The sequence below is a fragment of the Paralichthys olivaceus genome, chromosome 8 (assembly GCF_024713975.1).
Source record: "Paralichthys olivaceus isolate ysfri-2021 chromosome 8, ASM2471397v2, whole genome shotgun sequence".
NCBI classification, from domain to species: domain Eukaryota; kingdom Metazoa; phylum Chordata; class Actinopteri; order Pleuronectiformes; family Paralichthyidae; genus Paralichthys; species Paralichthys olivaceus.
The window spans coordinates 17,145,838-17,164,194 of NC_091100.1; the positions used below are offsets into that span (position 1 = coordinate 17,145,838).

The 18,357-nt window shown below is 38.0% G+C and overlaps 1 protein-coding gene across 3 annotated transcripts in view; it reads left to right on the top strand.

The window, feature by feature from the left end:
* The first annotated feature begins 10,190 nt into the window (after nt 1-10,190).
* LOC109627531 (phospholipid-transporting ATPase ABCA1) overlaps nt 10,191-18,357 on the top strand; it is a 37,398-nt gene continuing 29,231 nt past the window's right edge. For 2 of the 3 annotated variants that reach the window (XM_020084085.2, XM_020084086.2), the window contains exons 1-5: nt 10,191-10,397; nt 14,006-14,114; nt 15,303-15,396; nt 16,579-16,720; nt 16,839-16,957. In XM_020084085.2, the coding sequence (XP_019939644.1) occupies nt 14,049-14,114; nt 15,303-15,396; nt 16,579-16,720; nt 16,839-16,957 (421 nt within the window). In that variant the 5' untranslated portion in view covers nt 10,191-10,397; nt 14,006-14,048. Of the gene's footprint in view, nt 10,398-13,634; nt 13,754-14,005; nt 14,115-15,302; nt 15,397-16,578; nt 16,721-16,838; nt 16,958-18,357 lie in introns of those variants that run through there. The other variant, XM_069530007.1, reaches the window with a different exon arrangement.

Consider the following 18,357-nt stretch of genomic DNA (forward strand, 5'->3'; position numbering starts at 1 on the left):
CTGATCCTTTTTATTTGCTCTTGATTGTCATTTAAATGTTGTTAAGAGGTGTCAAAGGTGTTGTTGAAACACACTAAAAACATAAATACAGTACAATTTGTTAAAAGCGTCCATGTTTTTTCCACATGAGCACACCAAAGTTGGACGACTTCACAACTTGGGAAATGGGACCCCTTGGGAACTGAGAGATTCAGGTGTGTTGTTGTTGAGGCTAATGTGACATCATTTATCAGATTTTATGCAGCTCATTTATTCTCATGGGCTCCCTGTAAGATCCCTGGAAACAGGCCGATGTGTATAATCAGTGGAGATCTTCTTCAGTCACGCTCTATTTAAAGCCAACCTCATTTATGTAACAGAGGAAGACAAATTATTGGACACACTAATATAATCAATACAACACCTACTCTGACAAAAAAAGGTCTCCGGCAGAGGAGGATCAGGAATGAAATGTGATGCTTGACATTGTCATCAACTACAACCTCATAAGTGGAGCTGATTCAAGAGGCCACTGACAATAGGAGTGTGACACTTATTCAACCATTTATGTTTGCTCAAGAAAGTGTGTGTGTGTGTGTTTCTGTACTTACAGTATGTCTTTGTGAAAGGCAGGACACTGAACAGTTGTCACTTTTTCAATGGGCTGTTGGAGGGTTATGATTTGGTTTTAGAGTTAGGGTTAGAATTAGGTTGGGGTGAGGCATTTAGTTTAGATGATAAGGGGCTAGGGAATGTAATATGTCGATGAGTGTCCTCACTAAGATAGAAGAACAAACATGTGTGTGTTTGTGTGTGTGTGTCTGTCTGTCACAAAATTTGTCAACATTATATCAACAAAGGTCCCATTGAGAAATGAAAAATGGAACAGTACATAACGCCTACATCACAGCACTCTAATGACTCAGGGTCGTGACTTGTGAAAATGAATTGTTTACAAGCAATTCCCAGAAAAATATATATCTGAAATCCAGCACTGCGACAATGGCCTCATTCACAGAGTGTGTGTAAGTAGGACACTGCGAGAGGAGCCACAGAGATTCATGACAGTTGCTGGGGAAATCATTATTCAGTGGGAGCCCATAGGTCACACAGGTGTTGTTTGCAATAAAACTCCTTTTATAGAGTCACAATATGTGTGTATGTATGTATATAAGATACTATATCATTGTGATGACTCTCAATAATCGAGGAATTGAGGAAATTAATAACTGTCCAAGCCCATGATCCACACACTGGCCACTTTATCACCATAAGAGATCATACATTTACATATATATATATATATATATATATATATATATATATATACATATATTATATATATATATATATATATATATATATATATATATATACATATAAATGTATGATCTGTATGATGGGGTGTATATATATAAATACTAATAATCTCAATACAGATCTGCACCAAATTTCACATGTTCACTGATATTAGTACACTATATACTGTATGCCTGATTATTTTTCTTAAAAATCTCTTAATTCTTTTGAGAAATACAAATATGAGCATGATTTACAAGATATGAACATGATATCAACATCTGTCACTATCTGACTTGATGTGATGAAGATTCAACAAACTCCAACATTTAATCTACAATTATACATAAATATAATTAATATTATATATACTCCAGGTAAATGTGAATACATGAATCCATAAATGTAATTATGAGGTCACTGTGTATTAACAAATATGTAGTGCGTGTCTCAGTGTTTTCACTATAGGAGATTCTCTTCACTTCAAAACAATCTGCTTCCATTCAACTCTGAGGGAACATTCAGTCATTCTTTTTCACAGACATCTATCGTGTTTTGACTGCTCAGCTTCTTGATTGCTGTATTTCTGCTAATTGACCAGTTTCCAGTGGATGTGGGCTCGTTGTTCTCCTCGGTCGTTCTCAGCCAGGCAGTGACATCATTCCCCTTTCACCCACTTCTCTGATGGCTGCAGCACGAGGTTACCAGCGGTCAAAGCTTGGTGCGTTCACGGACTCCTCCACAACTCCGCCATCCCAGTGTCAGGGTAACTCAGGCTCACCTGGATCAGAATAAATTAGGAAAACTCGACCAACATGAAAACAACTGACTCAACGATGTCAATACACAAAAATACTCACACAAAAGGAAGTCTTCAGTGATTCTGGCAAAAAAATATTTCAGGTGACTTTATGTGCACCCACAAAACTGATTAACAAACAGAATGTCTTGAGAAAGATCAAGAATATGATTTTAAATAATGAGCTTGTTTGTTTTTAAAAGATTCTAATCAGCAGAAATTTGACTATTATTTTTAAATAAGAATAAAGGCCAAATAAATAATTGATTAATAGAGATTTAAAAAAAAGATTTTTATCAAATATACCATATATATTTGCCTGACCACAGCAGAATAAGGGATATGCATTCAATTAATTGTAATTTTATTTTAGCCTTATATTTGATAATATATATAAAACAAAAAGTAATAAATCGTAAACATACAATGCCACAAAATTAAATATGCAGACTTAGTTAAGGGGCTAGTGGGTTCAAGTAGATCATGATGTAACTAATATGGGGCTTCTTATCTTGTCTTATTAACTGATGAAGACCTGTGTGACCTGTTTCAGTGCTCGGCTGAGTATCACTGAATGTTTCCCTGATAAAAAAACAAAACAAAACAATGTGGTTCATATTCTAGGTTAGTTGCAGTATTTCCCACAGCATTTGAAGGCGTCATAGCTGCATACGTCGCAAGCAGGAGGAAAAACTAAGAATCGTGTTTATCGAACACACAACTGCCCGTGTGTGTGTGTGTGTGTGTGTGTGTGTGTGTGTGTGTGTGTGTGTGTGTGTGTGTGTGTGTGTGTGTGTGTGTTCCCATCGTTCAGTCCGATCCTCCATTATTGCAGAATTGACATGAAGTCCCGCTCACATCGTGTATAAGCTCGTCCTTTGTGTTGATGGTTTCAAAATGCAGATGAATTATAAGTACGACTTTTTAATGTTATTATTATTATTGTTCACAACACAAAACAGATGTGACACATTTTTGCAGTGCACAGTTAAATATAGTCGATCTGCACACCACCCCCTCCTATCCTCCTATCCTTCTATCCTCTCCTCCTGTCCTCCTATCCTGCTTCCCATCATCATGCTCTGTGCCGGGGTTACTATCGGACAAATCTCTCCTCCTCCTTCACTCTCCGTACTGGGGTTACTACCGGACAAATTTCTCCTCCTCCTCCTCTTTTTCTTCTTCTTCCTCTTCTTCATATCATCCTTCTTGTCAGAACCTGCATCCCATATGTGCCTGTACGTTCTGTCTTCTTCTGTACCTGTAGGACCATGTGTTGCTCCAGCACGCAGTTTTATGAGGCCGCCAGACGTAAATCAGAAGAGCGAGAAGTGAACTGCACAAAACTGGCAGTCTGGGTGCAGGGTTACTGTCGGTCAGGCGGAAAATGAGGAAGACCTCAGTTTCGTTCATGATGAATCCAGATACACTGGAAGATTTTTGCAAATGAGGAAGACAAGTGAATGAACAAGCTTTTGCATTTCAGTGCAAAACATATGTGAACCCAAATTCCACTGGCAAAGAATGACTTTCTGAAAGTCCAGTTGCAAAGAAAGAGAGTGCAGGTTCCATCAGCTTCTCATACGCGTGCCACTGTGCTCTATTTTCAAATCTTCCTTCATTGTACACAGACAAGTGTTCTTAAAAGTTTAAGTCACAAATTCTCAAGAAGTCGGTCAGATTAAAGTTTAAATTGTCTGGTTTGTAGCTTTTTACTAAGTTGCATGGGTTTCTGTATGTGTTCAAATATAAATCAATTTTGTATATATATATATATATATATATATACACTTTATACATATACAATGTTTGATATGTATACATCAAAGATTTTAACACTTAGAAGCTAATAGCAGATTCCTCATAACACTTAAGATCTTTTCTTTTGGGATCACTACTCCCTAACTATTTTAATTACTTAAAGACAAGTGCTTTGTATTTGAGAGGGCTCACATTAGATTGGTTACTTTAGACAAAGGCTTACAAGAAGTTTATGTATGACAGAAAAATACATGCAGGTTTTGTAAGTAAAATAAATCAAATCTGACATTTTAGAGTTTAGCTGACTATAGAATGAACTCAACGACCGTATATGTGCTCAAGCCTACAGGCACACTATGACATGAAGAACACAGGGAAGACCTTGTTTGACACATTTATGAGTCTTTATGTATTTGCATGTTGCACATTCAATTCTCTCACTTTTTTTTTTTTTGCATTTAAAGGCAGTCCTGCTTTTTCCTGAGAACTGTTCCCACTTGGATAGGACGTGAACAAGCCTGTATCACAATCCATGAAAATTATATTTTTGGATGATGTTACACATCTGAGTGATCAAACATTCCCATATTTATTTTTGGGAATTTAAATGTGATTGACATTTTGTTATTTGTTGAGTCTTGTCTGATTGTATTTTGAGACTGATACTGATATGGACTGTGGAATGACAAAAATGGCTTTCTCTTTTGATTCATGGATTCAAGATTGAAGGGTTTATTGTCTCTCTCTGGCTTACCACCACTACTATATCCCCCTGACCCAAAACACCACAAGAGCCACATTCCTTATATTTGCAAACCATCTAAATCACACTGTTTATTGTATTGATAGGTTTAGGCATTTTTTTTTGTTTCTTTATGTGTTTAAATTATTTTTCTTCTCCATGCGTGACATGCAGCCTGCTTCATTAAACACGTTGTAACTACTGTTGCAAGAACCCCAAGTTCTGACCTTCCCCCTTCACACTGTCAACTCCTCACAGCCACAACTTGAAGGAAATCCACCAGTGTTTCCACATCTCAGGGATGATCCCATTAGCCGCGAGTGTGTAAGCTAGCTCACGCTGCGCCAGCCATAACAGACCATTGTTCTCCAGCCAGTGAGAATAAGTGCACCCGACAGTCAATCACAACGAATGAGAAGCGAACTGCTGAACCGTCTACAACGATGGAGACAGATATTTGTTGATTTCAACACTACTGACTTTAAAGCCCTGCATTTACTCTGTCCTTCCAGTGTAATTAGAAGAAACAGACTTTTGTTGCCTTCATGCTCTGCTTCCAACTTTTGTGGCAGAGGTGAACAACTTGAACTTGTACTTGTTGTTTGGAATCTGTCATGCGATTTTTGGTCATTTTCTTTCACAGTTTACTGTCCTCAAATGTCCTGGAACAAGACAATGATTGCCTGTCAGCTCGAGGAAGCTGCTCTGTGGCTGACGGTAACCTCTGACCCTCTGAAAGGACACGAGGTGAAGAGAGAGAGAAAAAAATGCTGGATCAACAAATCAGCAAGTTGTTCTCCTTTTACTTTTTATTTCAAGTTACATGAAGTATGTATCATCTGAAGTTTGCATTATAAAATGGAAACATCTTATTGGTCAATTTATTATAAAGTTAATTACTTTTAAAAAATGTATTATTCGTCAGAAGATTGAATCAGTCCCTTAATGCATAGCTTTGTAAATGAATCAATCAACTGGTTGATTAGATTAAATCACTGATGATCTATGATTATTCAAAGATTCCTCAGGTTTCATAGATAACAGTCATCTTTAATAAATAATACCAATATATTATTTAAGAACCACCAAAAGCATTTCAGAAAACCCCAAACTCATACTTTAAAAACTGTTTGAGTCTTTTTATTAAAATTAATTCATTTTTCGTTCTTGGTATTTGTTCACGATTTGTACACCATTTTCTGTAGCTCATGAAAACATTACAACAACTTGAAACTGACGACTGGCAACATCGTTTTTTTTCTCTGTGACCCTGAATTCTCTAGATGAAAAAAGTATTTTACTCTGAAATTAAGTCATCTTGGATGATTATCATGTGCCTTTATCCATCTTGTGGAGCTTCTACTGTGGATTAGGCAGTTAATCACTCTGATTGAGGATCTTGTTTTAATGAGACTCCATACTGGGGAATCCACATCCACAGTGCAGCAGGAGACATGATGCACCTTGTCCACCTTTTTTGCAACATTTTTCTTCTTTTATTGTGTAAGCTGCCAGGGGCAGATACCATCTGATATGGGTATTGGGATATTTAAGTGGAAAAAGACGGAAAGAAGAACAGTTTAGTCGTCCACCATCTTTAAGCTAATTGCCCCCTTAAGCGAAGAGAACTGAATAAAAGACGGTGCAGGCAGACTAAGCTAGATAATCACTGCCAGATGGTTTGTGATGTTCTTTGTACATTGGTAAGATAGGACTGTGCACCAGGCTCCTGTAGCCTCACTCAAACATAAGCTGCCATTAACAAAGTGGGAGAAGAGTTCAGGAGAATCTCTGCCCTTCGGTTTAAAAGTTAATGATGGTTTGAGTGTGAGGTCGACTGTCCATGATTTAGATGTTTTTGTGAAAGTGATTTCTCTGACAATATGTTTATGATGTGAGTCACAATGTACTATATGCAACATGATTAAAATTAGTTATACCATTCAGCAAATATTATAATGTAATATCATGTCAATTTTTAAAACCAAATGAACCACAGATGTTCTAATGGAAGCACCACATGTGATAACTCAAATGGCGCTCAGTGTTTCTATAAACAGATCCTGCATGTAAGTATGCAGGGCACAGAAACCAGAAGTCATCTGGGGCCAGAAGACTTCTGGTTTCTGTGTCTAGTTTGACCAATCACATTTGAGCAGGCTTTAGTTGCTTTCGGCTAGACACCAGAGTTGGAACACATTGACTGAAATGCATCAGCTATCATATTTTTAATTTATCTGCATTCATATGCTGATGGCTGTTAAAAGAGCCAAAATGTTGTCCAGAACTAAAACACTCACAAGACGTATCGCTGTGTTTCATGTGGAGAAACATATGGCCCATGTGATAAACGAAAATAGTTGGACTGCAAACACTGTACACAGGAGGCCACAAAATATTGGCTGTTGGCTAATAAATCATCCCACGATGGCCGATGGGCTCCAAGACAGGGTATAACATTTTACACACATAAATATCAGTTTCCTAAATGTGCCTTTTTTCCATCAAGATCCATCAATCGTTCCCAAGCAAACTGTTGCAATGTTAAAAAATTACCCCAAGAAATGTAATGGGTTGTTCCATGACTTATACAGCATCCTTCCACCATGTTTAGTGGAAATCTGTTCCATTGTTTTTGTGTAATCAGACAAAGGGAGTGAAACCATAACCTCCTTGATGTTGTTAGCAGCACAGCCTTGAGTTTCTTCTACCTCTTGATCCTAGCGTTTTCTTCTTGGACTGAAAATTCCTCTTGTAGTCTGTGCTCACATTGTCATCCCTCAGACTTCCTCTCCAGTTCTGTTTAACCTGATGCGGTTGGTCAGTCAGACAGACCAGAAACAACCAGACACTGTTGTCTGATGGTATGTTAAGTGTTTACTGTTGCTTCTGAACTGAGTGATGCTGGTTAGTAGATTGGTCTTGTTATCTAGAGGCCATGGCGGGACATTCATGTCAATGTTTAGCCACAACCACTGAGGTTGAACTATTTTCGCTGACACGTTCAAGAGCAGCAGTGCAGCACAATGAAAGCATGCAGATAGATGTCAGGAGCTTCAGTTAATGTTAATGTCAAACAGCAGAATGGGATGGGTGTGATTGTAGACAGTGGCGTTTTTGTTACATTCTATGGGTTTTACATAAAACAAAAAAACGTTCAAGCGGCAGCTCCACAAATGGAAACATGTTATTGATGAAGAGGAGAAAGACTGTAATTCAGATCCAACTGTGGTGAGCAGAAAAGCTTTGAACCTTGACAACAATAGCAGAGGACCATATCAACTTTCACTTCTGTTTACCAAGAATATGAATCTGAGGCTGTGCACACAGTCTGATTCTGATTCTGACAAACGCTGGACAGTTGACTGTAAAAACATGATGAATCTGGATTCCTGCTCAGGCACACTGATGGTAACATCATTAAGAGAGTGGCAGCTTGAATGTATGATGAAGTATTACGGCCATATTGAAAAAAAGTTTCTAAAATTTGAAGAATAAAGATATTGTTTTACACTAATAACATTGTAAGATTAAGAAATTAGGCTGTTTTGACAACATAGGGTGACCTTACCCAGTATAAGTATGGTCTTCCTAATAAAGTGATCAGAATTGTGCTTTGCTAAAAGCATAACTGGACTGCTGTCTTTGCTCTGCCGAGGCCTGAGTCTTGGTTTGATGGATGAGAGTGCAAATTAAGCAATGGCAAGTTAACATCCATCCATCCATTTTGTAAGCAGCTTATCTTGTTCAGGGTCGTGGGCAGGAGCCTATTCCAGCACACACTGAGTGAGAGGCAGGGTACAGCAAGGACACAAAGCTGTCACAGGGCTAACACACATCCTAAGATGAAAGAACATTTATTGACCTGATATAGTCAAAAAATTCCATGTTGCAAATCATTTTATTTACATATACATCAAACTCTGTATCCTTTAGTATCTGTATTCTTGCTTTATTCCTCATTCTCTATATCTAATGTTCCTTATGCAACTTTCAACCATGTGCTTGCAGGCAAGTACTAACTTGTAGCTACACGCTAGTGGATGAATTATAAGAAGATACATAAATGTATGAGTGTGGAATGTGTGGGTAAAGATATATTATATAAGGATAATTACTTCTGCAATTATTTACCTTATATGTGGTCACATAATTCCATGTTGCAAGTCATTTTATTTACATATACATTACATGTAAACTCTGTATCCTTTAATATCTTTAGTCTTGCTTTATTCCTCATTCTCATGTTTTATATCCAGTGTTCCTTATGCAACTTTCAACCACATGCTTGCAGTTATGTAGCAACTTGTAATTGCACACTAGTGTATGCACTGTAAGAAGATAGATAGATAGATAGATAGACAGACAGACAGACATATTAGACAGACAGACAGACTTATAGATAGATAGATAGATAGATAGATAGATAGACAGACATATAGATAGAAAGATAGATAGATAGACAGACATATAGATAGATAGATAGATAGATAGATAGATAGATAGATAGATAGATAGATAGATAGATAGATAGATAGATAGATAGATAGATAGACAGACATATAGATAGATAGATAGATAGATAGATAGATAGATAGATAGACAGACAGACATATTAGACAGACAGACAGACAGACAGACTTATAGATAGATAGATAGATAGACAGACATATAGATAGAAAGATAGATAGATAGATAGACAGACATATAGATAGATAGACAGACATATAGATAGATAGATAGATAGATAGATAGATAGATAGATAGATAGATAGATAGATAGATAGATAGATAGACAGACAGACAGACATATAGATAGATAGATAGATAGATAGATAGATAGATAGATAGATAGATAGAAAGATAGATAGATAGATAGAAAGACAGACAGACAGACAGATAGATAGACAGACATATAGATAGAAAGATAGATAGATAGATAGATAGATAGATAGATAGACAGACATATAGATAGAAAGATAGATAGATAGACAGACATATAGATAGAAAGATAGATAGATAGATAGATAGATAGATAGATAGATAGATAGATAGATAGATAGATAGATAGATAGATAGATAGATAGATAGACAGACATATAGATAGAAAGATAGATAGATAGATAGATAGATAGATAGATAGATAGATAGATAGATAGATAGATAGATAGATAGACATATAGATAGAAAGATAGATAGATAGACAGACATATAGGTAGATAGATAGATAGACAGACATATAGATAGATAGATAGATAGATAGACAGACAGACAGACATATAGATAGATAGATAGATAGATAGATAGATAGATAGATAGATAGATAGATAGATAGATAGATAGATAGATAGATAGATAGATAGATAGATAGATAGATAGATAGATAGATAGATAGACAGACAGACAGACAGATGGTTGGCTGGTTTTTATTTGGATCTCATCTGAGTAGAATATGGTAAAAGTAACTTTGGTCATGTAGTGAGTGCTCCTCCATTGTTGGCTGAGGTGCGTTGAGTGAATGAGGCGGTGAAGGTGTCGCTGGCCCTTTAACACATGTTTTGACGCCGCACGTGCTCGCCTTATAAGGAGCAGCAACAAACGGTGACCGTTAGTTACCTCTGCGGCGCCGCAGACCGCGGCCATATAAAAGCTGCTGGAGGAAAAAAGTGTTGTTCGTCAGCCTCAGAGAAGAGAAGAGGAGACGAGTCCAGTTGGACTCCGCGGACATTACTGAGTGTTGAATATAATTCTGGATGAGGAATTTCATTTCATGAGAAGAGAAGGAGAGGACTCACACAGTGTTCAGGAGCCAGCTCGGTGAGTTTCCACTTTGTGTGAGTTTCTTTGTTGGAGCATCAGTAGAAACGACAGATGCCACAGTTGTGTCGCAGTTCAAACGTGGTTTTTATTTGTCCGTGTGTTGTTAGCTTAATGCTATTGTTCACTCTGAGTAATTCAATGAAACATAGCATGCTGTTGAACGCTATTTCATCCCGATAACAAGGTTATTAACAGATGTTTTTTTTAATTAGTTTTAACGCCACCAAGTTAAAGATGGAATCCAATGTGCTGAATTGACTTTACATGTTCAGACTAATGTTGTTATTTAGGTAAAATGACAAAAACGATTTGGGCTGTTTTTGCTCTTTGATCATTCAAGTCAGTCTCATCTTCGACCGTGTGAGTCAAGGTAGCGACAGTCTGCACACGGCTTCCGGTGATTGATCTAAACAATAAAAGCCTCTCTATGGCGAGTTATTTATCTGGTCAAGACAATTAACCATTAAAAATTAGAAAAGTGTATAGAAACGACAGTACATCGCATATACCTCGTATTCTTCCATTTTTGAAATGAAAACACACCGTGTTGGTGATCAGTTTCCAATCGCGTTTGGTGCAGTTTTATTGTGAAAGGCTCATTCACCGTGCTGGCGGATTGGTTTCGTGAGATTGACGCTGCTGTGGCTCAGCATCGCGGAGCTGGATGACCGACAGTAACCTCGGTTCAGAGGAACAATGAAACTCAAGCACAGAAGTCAGTCGGATGTGTTTCCGACTTAATGTTGATATTAAGTCACAGTGCAGAGGCTGTCTTGTTAGGACTCCGAATTACAGCCTCGTTTTCACCCCTTTCATTGTTTTTAGATATATTTCTATTTTTCCCCCAAATGTGTGAGATGGCAGCGCGGTGATGTTTCGTGATTAATGTGGTCTCCTGTTTGAATGTGCGTGTGAAGAGTTGAGAACGAAAATCATCTGCATCCTGTTTTCATTCGTCGTCTGAAGAAGCAAAAACTGTCTCTTTCATGCAAAAGCAGCGACGCTTCTCTGACACCTTTTTATCTCATGGCAAGAAAAAAAACATCCTTTTTCTTTGAGCATTTTTTTGAATAACTTGCCAAAAAAAGTGTTCAGAAAACAAAGGGAAACAATGGAGGGAAACAATCTATGATGTGATATAACACGTGAGCGAGGATTGATGGTAAACAAGTACAAAAATGAAAGATTTAGCGTGTACCACTAGGGGCGCCCTGGCTCTGCACCATTTGGCCTGATAAACACACAGCCAGATAAAACCCTCTTATCCGCAGACGTGCACATTCACCAGTGTGGGAAATCATAATATACGTGGAGATAAACTCAAAATCACTCAGGATTCTCAGAGGGACCGATGAGATGATGCAAGATGGATACAAAAACATATTTGAATTGGTAATAAACCAATCACACTGTTTTAGTATATAAAGCTCTAAAAGGAGGTGGAAGAGTTTCTTTCCCAGATCAAATGTAGGATTTACTTATAAGGGAAGCGAGGACAAAAATACCCTCAGTGTTTGTCAGCCACAAGCGTAAACTGTTATGTAGGCAATACACATATATACCCACACATAGCCTACAGCAAATGTACAGACCACAAATGTATGGAGTTTTTAACCTCTTTACTTTCATAGGATCTGCATAGAAGCGTAGTTTGATACACTCAGAGGAAAAAAAACAACATGTACTGTTGAAGCAAAGACGTGATGTTTTTATCTTCAAGTGTTCATATTGTTTCTTTGTGAAATTACCCGATCTGATTCTGCAATTATTTACCCAGTGAAACTGCTGTACGTGTTTTTTAAATTAATCAGTCCACAGCAGCTACTTTACAAGGTTAGTCACTGAAATGCTTGAGTACTGTTTGCCTGTACTAGCCAGTTAAGTGAGTGAGTCAGAGAGAAAACAGATGCCCCCCGGTACAGCAGATATTGCACATCGGTCACTGTGTTGTTTGTCAATCCCAAAGTTCCTGTTTGGTTTTGTATTGCAACATATTACACATTCCACTGGACTTATTTGATTTAATCCAGCCAGCTGCATGCAGAAATGGAACATTTTGAGTTACTGGTACTTAGTATTGATACTTGCATCCTTCTTGTTTTTACTCAACTGATAGAGGGAAATGGAGTTAATGCTAGAGGGAATAATTGTGGCAGTGGTTATAAATTTCAGACGAGAAAATATGTATGTAAAACCTTAGAAAAGAGGGTAAACTGTTTGATAAGGGATGGCCATGTTTGAACATTAGTGTCCTAGACTGTGTTGTGCTGTTGTCCCATTCTCTACGATAACCAGCTTTATTCAGTATAAAGGATCAGCATGACAAACAGGTTGGCCTTCTTTTGCTGTCTACTCATTTGCAGGATCGCCTTCAAATTAGAAGTAACGGAAACAAAGCTAAAAATGAAACGTTCCCTACATACTGTACCAACTTTACTGCTTCAGATAACACAAATCTTTTCCTTGTGTGCCATGAGCCATATTGACCTTAATAAGGAGTTAAGGGTCTCAGTCAGTCTTGAGTGCCTGACCTGACTTATCTCTGAAAGACAAGGTGTCTGTCTCTGAAAACAGGGGTGTAAAACTATTACATGTTTCAGATTCATCAGGTTTCCTCGTTTTACTTACAATCCAGTTGACAAAGTAATTATTTTTTCTACAAAAATATAAAATCACAAAATTGCATCATGTAGTTTGTGGGGTTTGGTCTTCTTCCAAGAATTTGTTGTCAGAGGGGGTGGACCTGGTGGGCTGATCGGACCATGTTGCATTAAAACAAATCAGCACTCAAATTCAAGGACACGTCAATCTGCAAACAGAAAAAAACAAATAGGCACAGGAACATAGAAGAAAACTGGTTTTCATTTAGAATGAGATAAATACCATTCGATAAATCTGACAAAACCCAAAGTCTGTCAGACAATAAGAGTTAAAGTGTTTATCAGAGTGCTTGGTTTAAACCCACTAGTGCTGTTGAATCACTGTTTTTTTTGTTTAGATTGAACAATAGGCATGACCTGGGTTCAGAGGGATATTTCCACAATTACATCAAATGCAATCTTGTGAAATGTGAATGAGGTGTAAATTTGTGATGTTGAAAGGATTATAACAAACTTTCACCACTGGAAAACTCCTGACCACTCAGCTATTTGAACCACAGCTCGACCTTTGAACAGATGAGTGTAAATGAAGTGGGCCCCAGTCTGTGGGGGTTAGCAGATGTCGGTGGACTTCTTTCGCTGAGTGTTACTGTGCTTCAGGCTGGTCTGAAAGTTTTCTCTAAGAGGCATATCTATTGTTTCTTATGGTAGTTTAGTGTATTTAAGTTTTAATCATATTTTTAAAGCAGCCAGGTAAGGTTTGTTAGGTCCATTTTTGCTTTTTTTCCTTGCTTTTTTTTTTCACAATATTTTAAGAAATGTTTGAATTGCTGATCAGCTCAAAGTTACAGTGGTAACTGTACATTTGGTGCTGATACATATCATTGGTTATGTTCTCTTGATGTAATCTGTTCATCTTTTATGTTAACTTCTGCTGTCGCCTTTTGTCCAATTCTTAGTTTGAAGTTATAGACCCTCTCTCTTTTATTTTCTTTGGGTTGACAGTGAGGAGCGGGAGCACACGCAGTGAGGTTGGGAAGACGGCGACATGGCGGTCTTCACTCAACTGGGTTTACTGCTTTGGAAAAACTTCACCTACCGACGGAGACAGACTGTAAGTCGTAGTGCTTGTAATTACTGACTCAGGAGAAGAAGGGAATGGGTGAAAACCCTGTAAATTTCATACTTGGTATTTTTGTCAAACTATTATTTTCTATGTGCCTCATGATCAGGTTTTCAATGCTGTGTTCATTATCACATATTCATTTTGTAAACGTGCCGCTAGATAAACTCATTCGTTTATACTATATTGTCCTCTTGTTTGAAGGTACTTTGGAAAATAATGCATGATATCAGTTTTTTATATATAAGCAAAAAAAGTTTAATTTTCTGTTTCTTGTATAAAGCCTTGTCTCAGTCACATTTTCAATGGGTTGACAATCAGAGATGATTTCACAAGTATCACATGACTACTTATTAAGGCATTACAAAGACTTTCTACATGTTTCCACATTAATATGCAAGGATCCAACACGTCTGCAGCCCACAACAATGAAAATGATGTAATTCTTCTTCTGAAAAGCCTTACAGTACATTAGATAACTGTGACTCAGACAAAGATGTGACGGTGACACATTCACATGTCAACTCCATTATCCAGTGGACGTCGATGCCCACGCACTCAAAGCCATGTAGATCAAATTCAGCTCAGAGCTGCAGCATAGTGCTTCATTTATAAGTGAGGAGGCTCATCTGCATACAATCAAACCATTTGTCCATCAGGCAGGAACCTTTTTTTAATGTGATGGCTGCGCCTGCTTGACTTTCAGTCCGATTATTTCCAACAAAGGGCCACAGTGCATTTTCTAAGACAGTGGGTTTATCCCCCTCCACGCTGCATTGTGGCCATCCTGCTGAAGGCTGAGACAGAGATGAAGTAGAGGGGCCATATGGGGCAGATGGAAAAACACATCCTATAAAACCCTGCAGAACCTCTCTCTCTATCTGTCTCTGTCACGCTGTATCCCCCCTAATTAACCCATATACTTTATCCAGACTCATGGTGGGACTATTGTTTGTAAAGGAGAGCAGCTGACAGCCCCCTAAACAAACACACACAATCACACACTCAAGATTAAGTTTTTCTTGTAAAGCAGTAAAGATGATCTCAGCTGCGCTGAAAGACAACAAAGAAAAAAATTCTCACTTCACTGTTTAAGAATGATTGACTCATCTATTTCCACGTGCTTTATCTCCCACTTTTCTTTGCCTAATTATCACCCTCTCTGTCTTCCTGTCTCAGATCCAGCTGCTGATTGAAATAATCTGGCCCTTGTTCATCTTCTTCATCCTGATCTCAGTGCGGATGCACTATCCGCCCTTCGAGCAACATGAATGTAAGTAGACGTAGAGAGAGTGATGAGGGGAGGGGTGATAGTTGCGAAAACTGCTTTCACTGAGCCTTGGACTGGTTTGAACAGCTCAATGAACACAAAATCAAACTAATTACATCTTAAACATGCCATTTCTTTACACATAGATATATATTTATATTTTGGGGGATTTTATTTGTCCATCTATTTGCCTCTTGCTTCTCAGTAAGATCAACATTATTATCCAAGGTTTCTGTGTTATGCTCACAGGAGTATCTGATGGATTTGTCAATATTTGTTTGCACTGGGAGAACATGCAGTCTTCCGTTCCTGGAAAAAGAAATACAATATAATTCGTCGTCACAGCTGACGACAACTTAGACCAGGTTGTAACTCAATAAGATGATATCAACTGTTCAAAGCACAAAAAAATCTATCTGTGCTTTTTTTTTTTGCACTGTTGGGAAGAAAAACAGTGAATCATTTCCCCAAGAAATATTCCCTTAGGGATAGTTTTAGTTAGTAAGATATTTTGTGCAGGTTTATGCATGTCCACATAAACAGACTTACATCAAGTGCAGTCACGTTATCACTATGAAACTGCTGTTGACCAAATTGTTTCCCCTATTTGGAGCAAAATGCACAACAAGTCAGTTTGAGCCAGTTAACTCAGTGAAAACCAAAGACGTGTTTAACCTCCTGACCCACTTGTCGCGTTGCATGCTTATCTTTATAAAGCTAGTTAATCTCAGTCAATTGCAGCAGTAGCAGTGAAGTCAGCTGATAAGGAGGGTCAGTCCAATCAATCGAGTTGAAAGACAAATTCAGCATTTTTTAAAGCTCATTCCAGCTGACTGTTTTTGTAACGTAATAACTATTAATATAATATATGTTTCCCAGATTTGTTCTTATTAAAGCTTCTTAGTAAATTATTTACACAGTGTTTAGTTTTGTTTCTTTTACAGAGAAAAAGTGTAACAATAGCTAACCAAGGGTCTCAGGTTTTTTGTGGTGGCATGTAAAGGGGAAATAATTTAAAGCTGAGACAAAGCTCTTAAAAATGTAGGTTTACAAGACGAATATCCTAACACTATCCTCTGAGGCTGAGTGTAAAATTTGACCTCCCCTTAATTTTTAATCCCAAAGATATAATTTTCCATGTCTTACATATACATATAACTTACCATTATCTGATTATTTTTCCAGGCCATTTTCCAAACAAGGCCATGCCCTCTGCGGGTACCCTGCCCTGGGTACAAGGCATCATCTGTAACGCCAACAACCCCTGTTTCCGCAATCCTACTCCTGGAGAGAGTCCTGCAGTCGTGGGAAACTTCAATGACTCTATGTGAGCAACACATCCTTATTCAATCTTTCACCATTTAACCAATTTCTTGAAGGAATATAATCCATGCTTTTATCAGCATAATAATTGTGATCTTTTGTCTGTCTGCGGACATCATCAGAATCTCTCGTCTGTTCACCGATGCCAAAAAGATCCTGCTGTACTCTCAGAACGATAAAAGCTACGAGGGCTACAAGGGGCTGCTGAGGGCCCTCAGGAAGCTGCAGAAGAACACTGCCAGTAAGTATAATTATCTACTTGTTTTGTGTCTGTCATTCAATTTTTTGAATGACAAGTTGACTGATGAGATCAGTTTGATCACTTCAGTTTGATCAACCATTCATCCCTTTCTTTTGCTAGTATTGTCATTGAAGTGAAAAGGCACACCCCAACATAATTGGCTCAAAAGTACTATGACATGCTTTCGAGTGCAACAGAATTGTTTCTGTAGTTTTTATTTTTAAGAATTGAAATGCAAAAATAAAAGGAAACATTAACTCTAAGTGCAAAGTAAAGTTTTAATGAATGATTAATAACTTGGGAAAAGTTATTTAAATGCCTTTAACCACGGGGCTGCTGAAGCTGATATAACTCAAACCCAGACTTCTCGAAGGTGTAACATAACCCGCTCTTATCAAAATTTGCCAGCCGTGGTGGGCCCATCTTCTGCCAAAAGCCAGTGGGTGTTGACTCTTTGCGTCATGGTTTTTTGAAGAAAGACTGTAAAAAAGAGAAAAATGTGTGCACCACCACCCTGACAGTAGCTGTACAATCAAGGCACAGATCTGGCAGTTAAAATGGCAGATCCACTGGAATGTTGCTGCTTCCTGCGTACGTGGACAGACGACATATGATGTTTACAGCTGATAAAGTGCACGCTTTGCAGCAAACTCTGTTATCAAATTTTGCCAGCATGTTCAAACATTATCTTACATATGAAAGCTGAAGTTTCAACATTTGTGAAAAACTGAAAAGGGAGAGAGAAAAAAGGGAGAGAGTCATTGTTGCGGCTGCTGCTGTTGCTGAGCAGGGAAAAATCATCTTTCTAAAATAACATTGATGACTCTGCTGAGTCTGCTGACTAGGTCAGAGCAACCTGAAAACGGGAAAGAAGGCAGCATTTAACTCTGCCTCCACTTTACTCCACTTTGAGACACATTAATCTTGCTCCGAAAAGATTTTGCTCCGAAATCTTTTAATTCATCACTCATTACTCTGATGCTGGGAGCAGTATCTGTTTTCCAGTCAACTTAACATAATGAGGACATAAAGAAAAAGAAAAGCATGTTATAAAAATTGAGGATTATCAGACGAGGAGGGGTGTTGCAGGACAGAGAACAGGAGGAGTAAAAAGCACTGATGCAACTTTTCCCCTTACTATATTGCACTGCATCTGCGCACTTTATCACAATTGATTTCTATAATGCACAACTCTGTGATAGCACTCAGTCTCTATGCTTTATCTTTAATCCACGTGAGGTAGTACTCCGATGTAACTTGGCCACATCAGTCATGATGCAGGAGGAGGCAAACAGCACAGTGACACTACAGGAATAACAGCACGGTTCGAAGAGGCCCTACACGTGTCAGTTAATAATTCAGCGACTGGTGGGGTCAGCAAACCAGATTATAGCGATAGG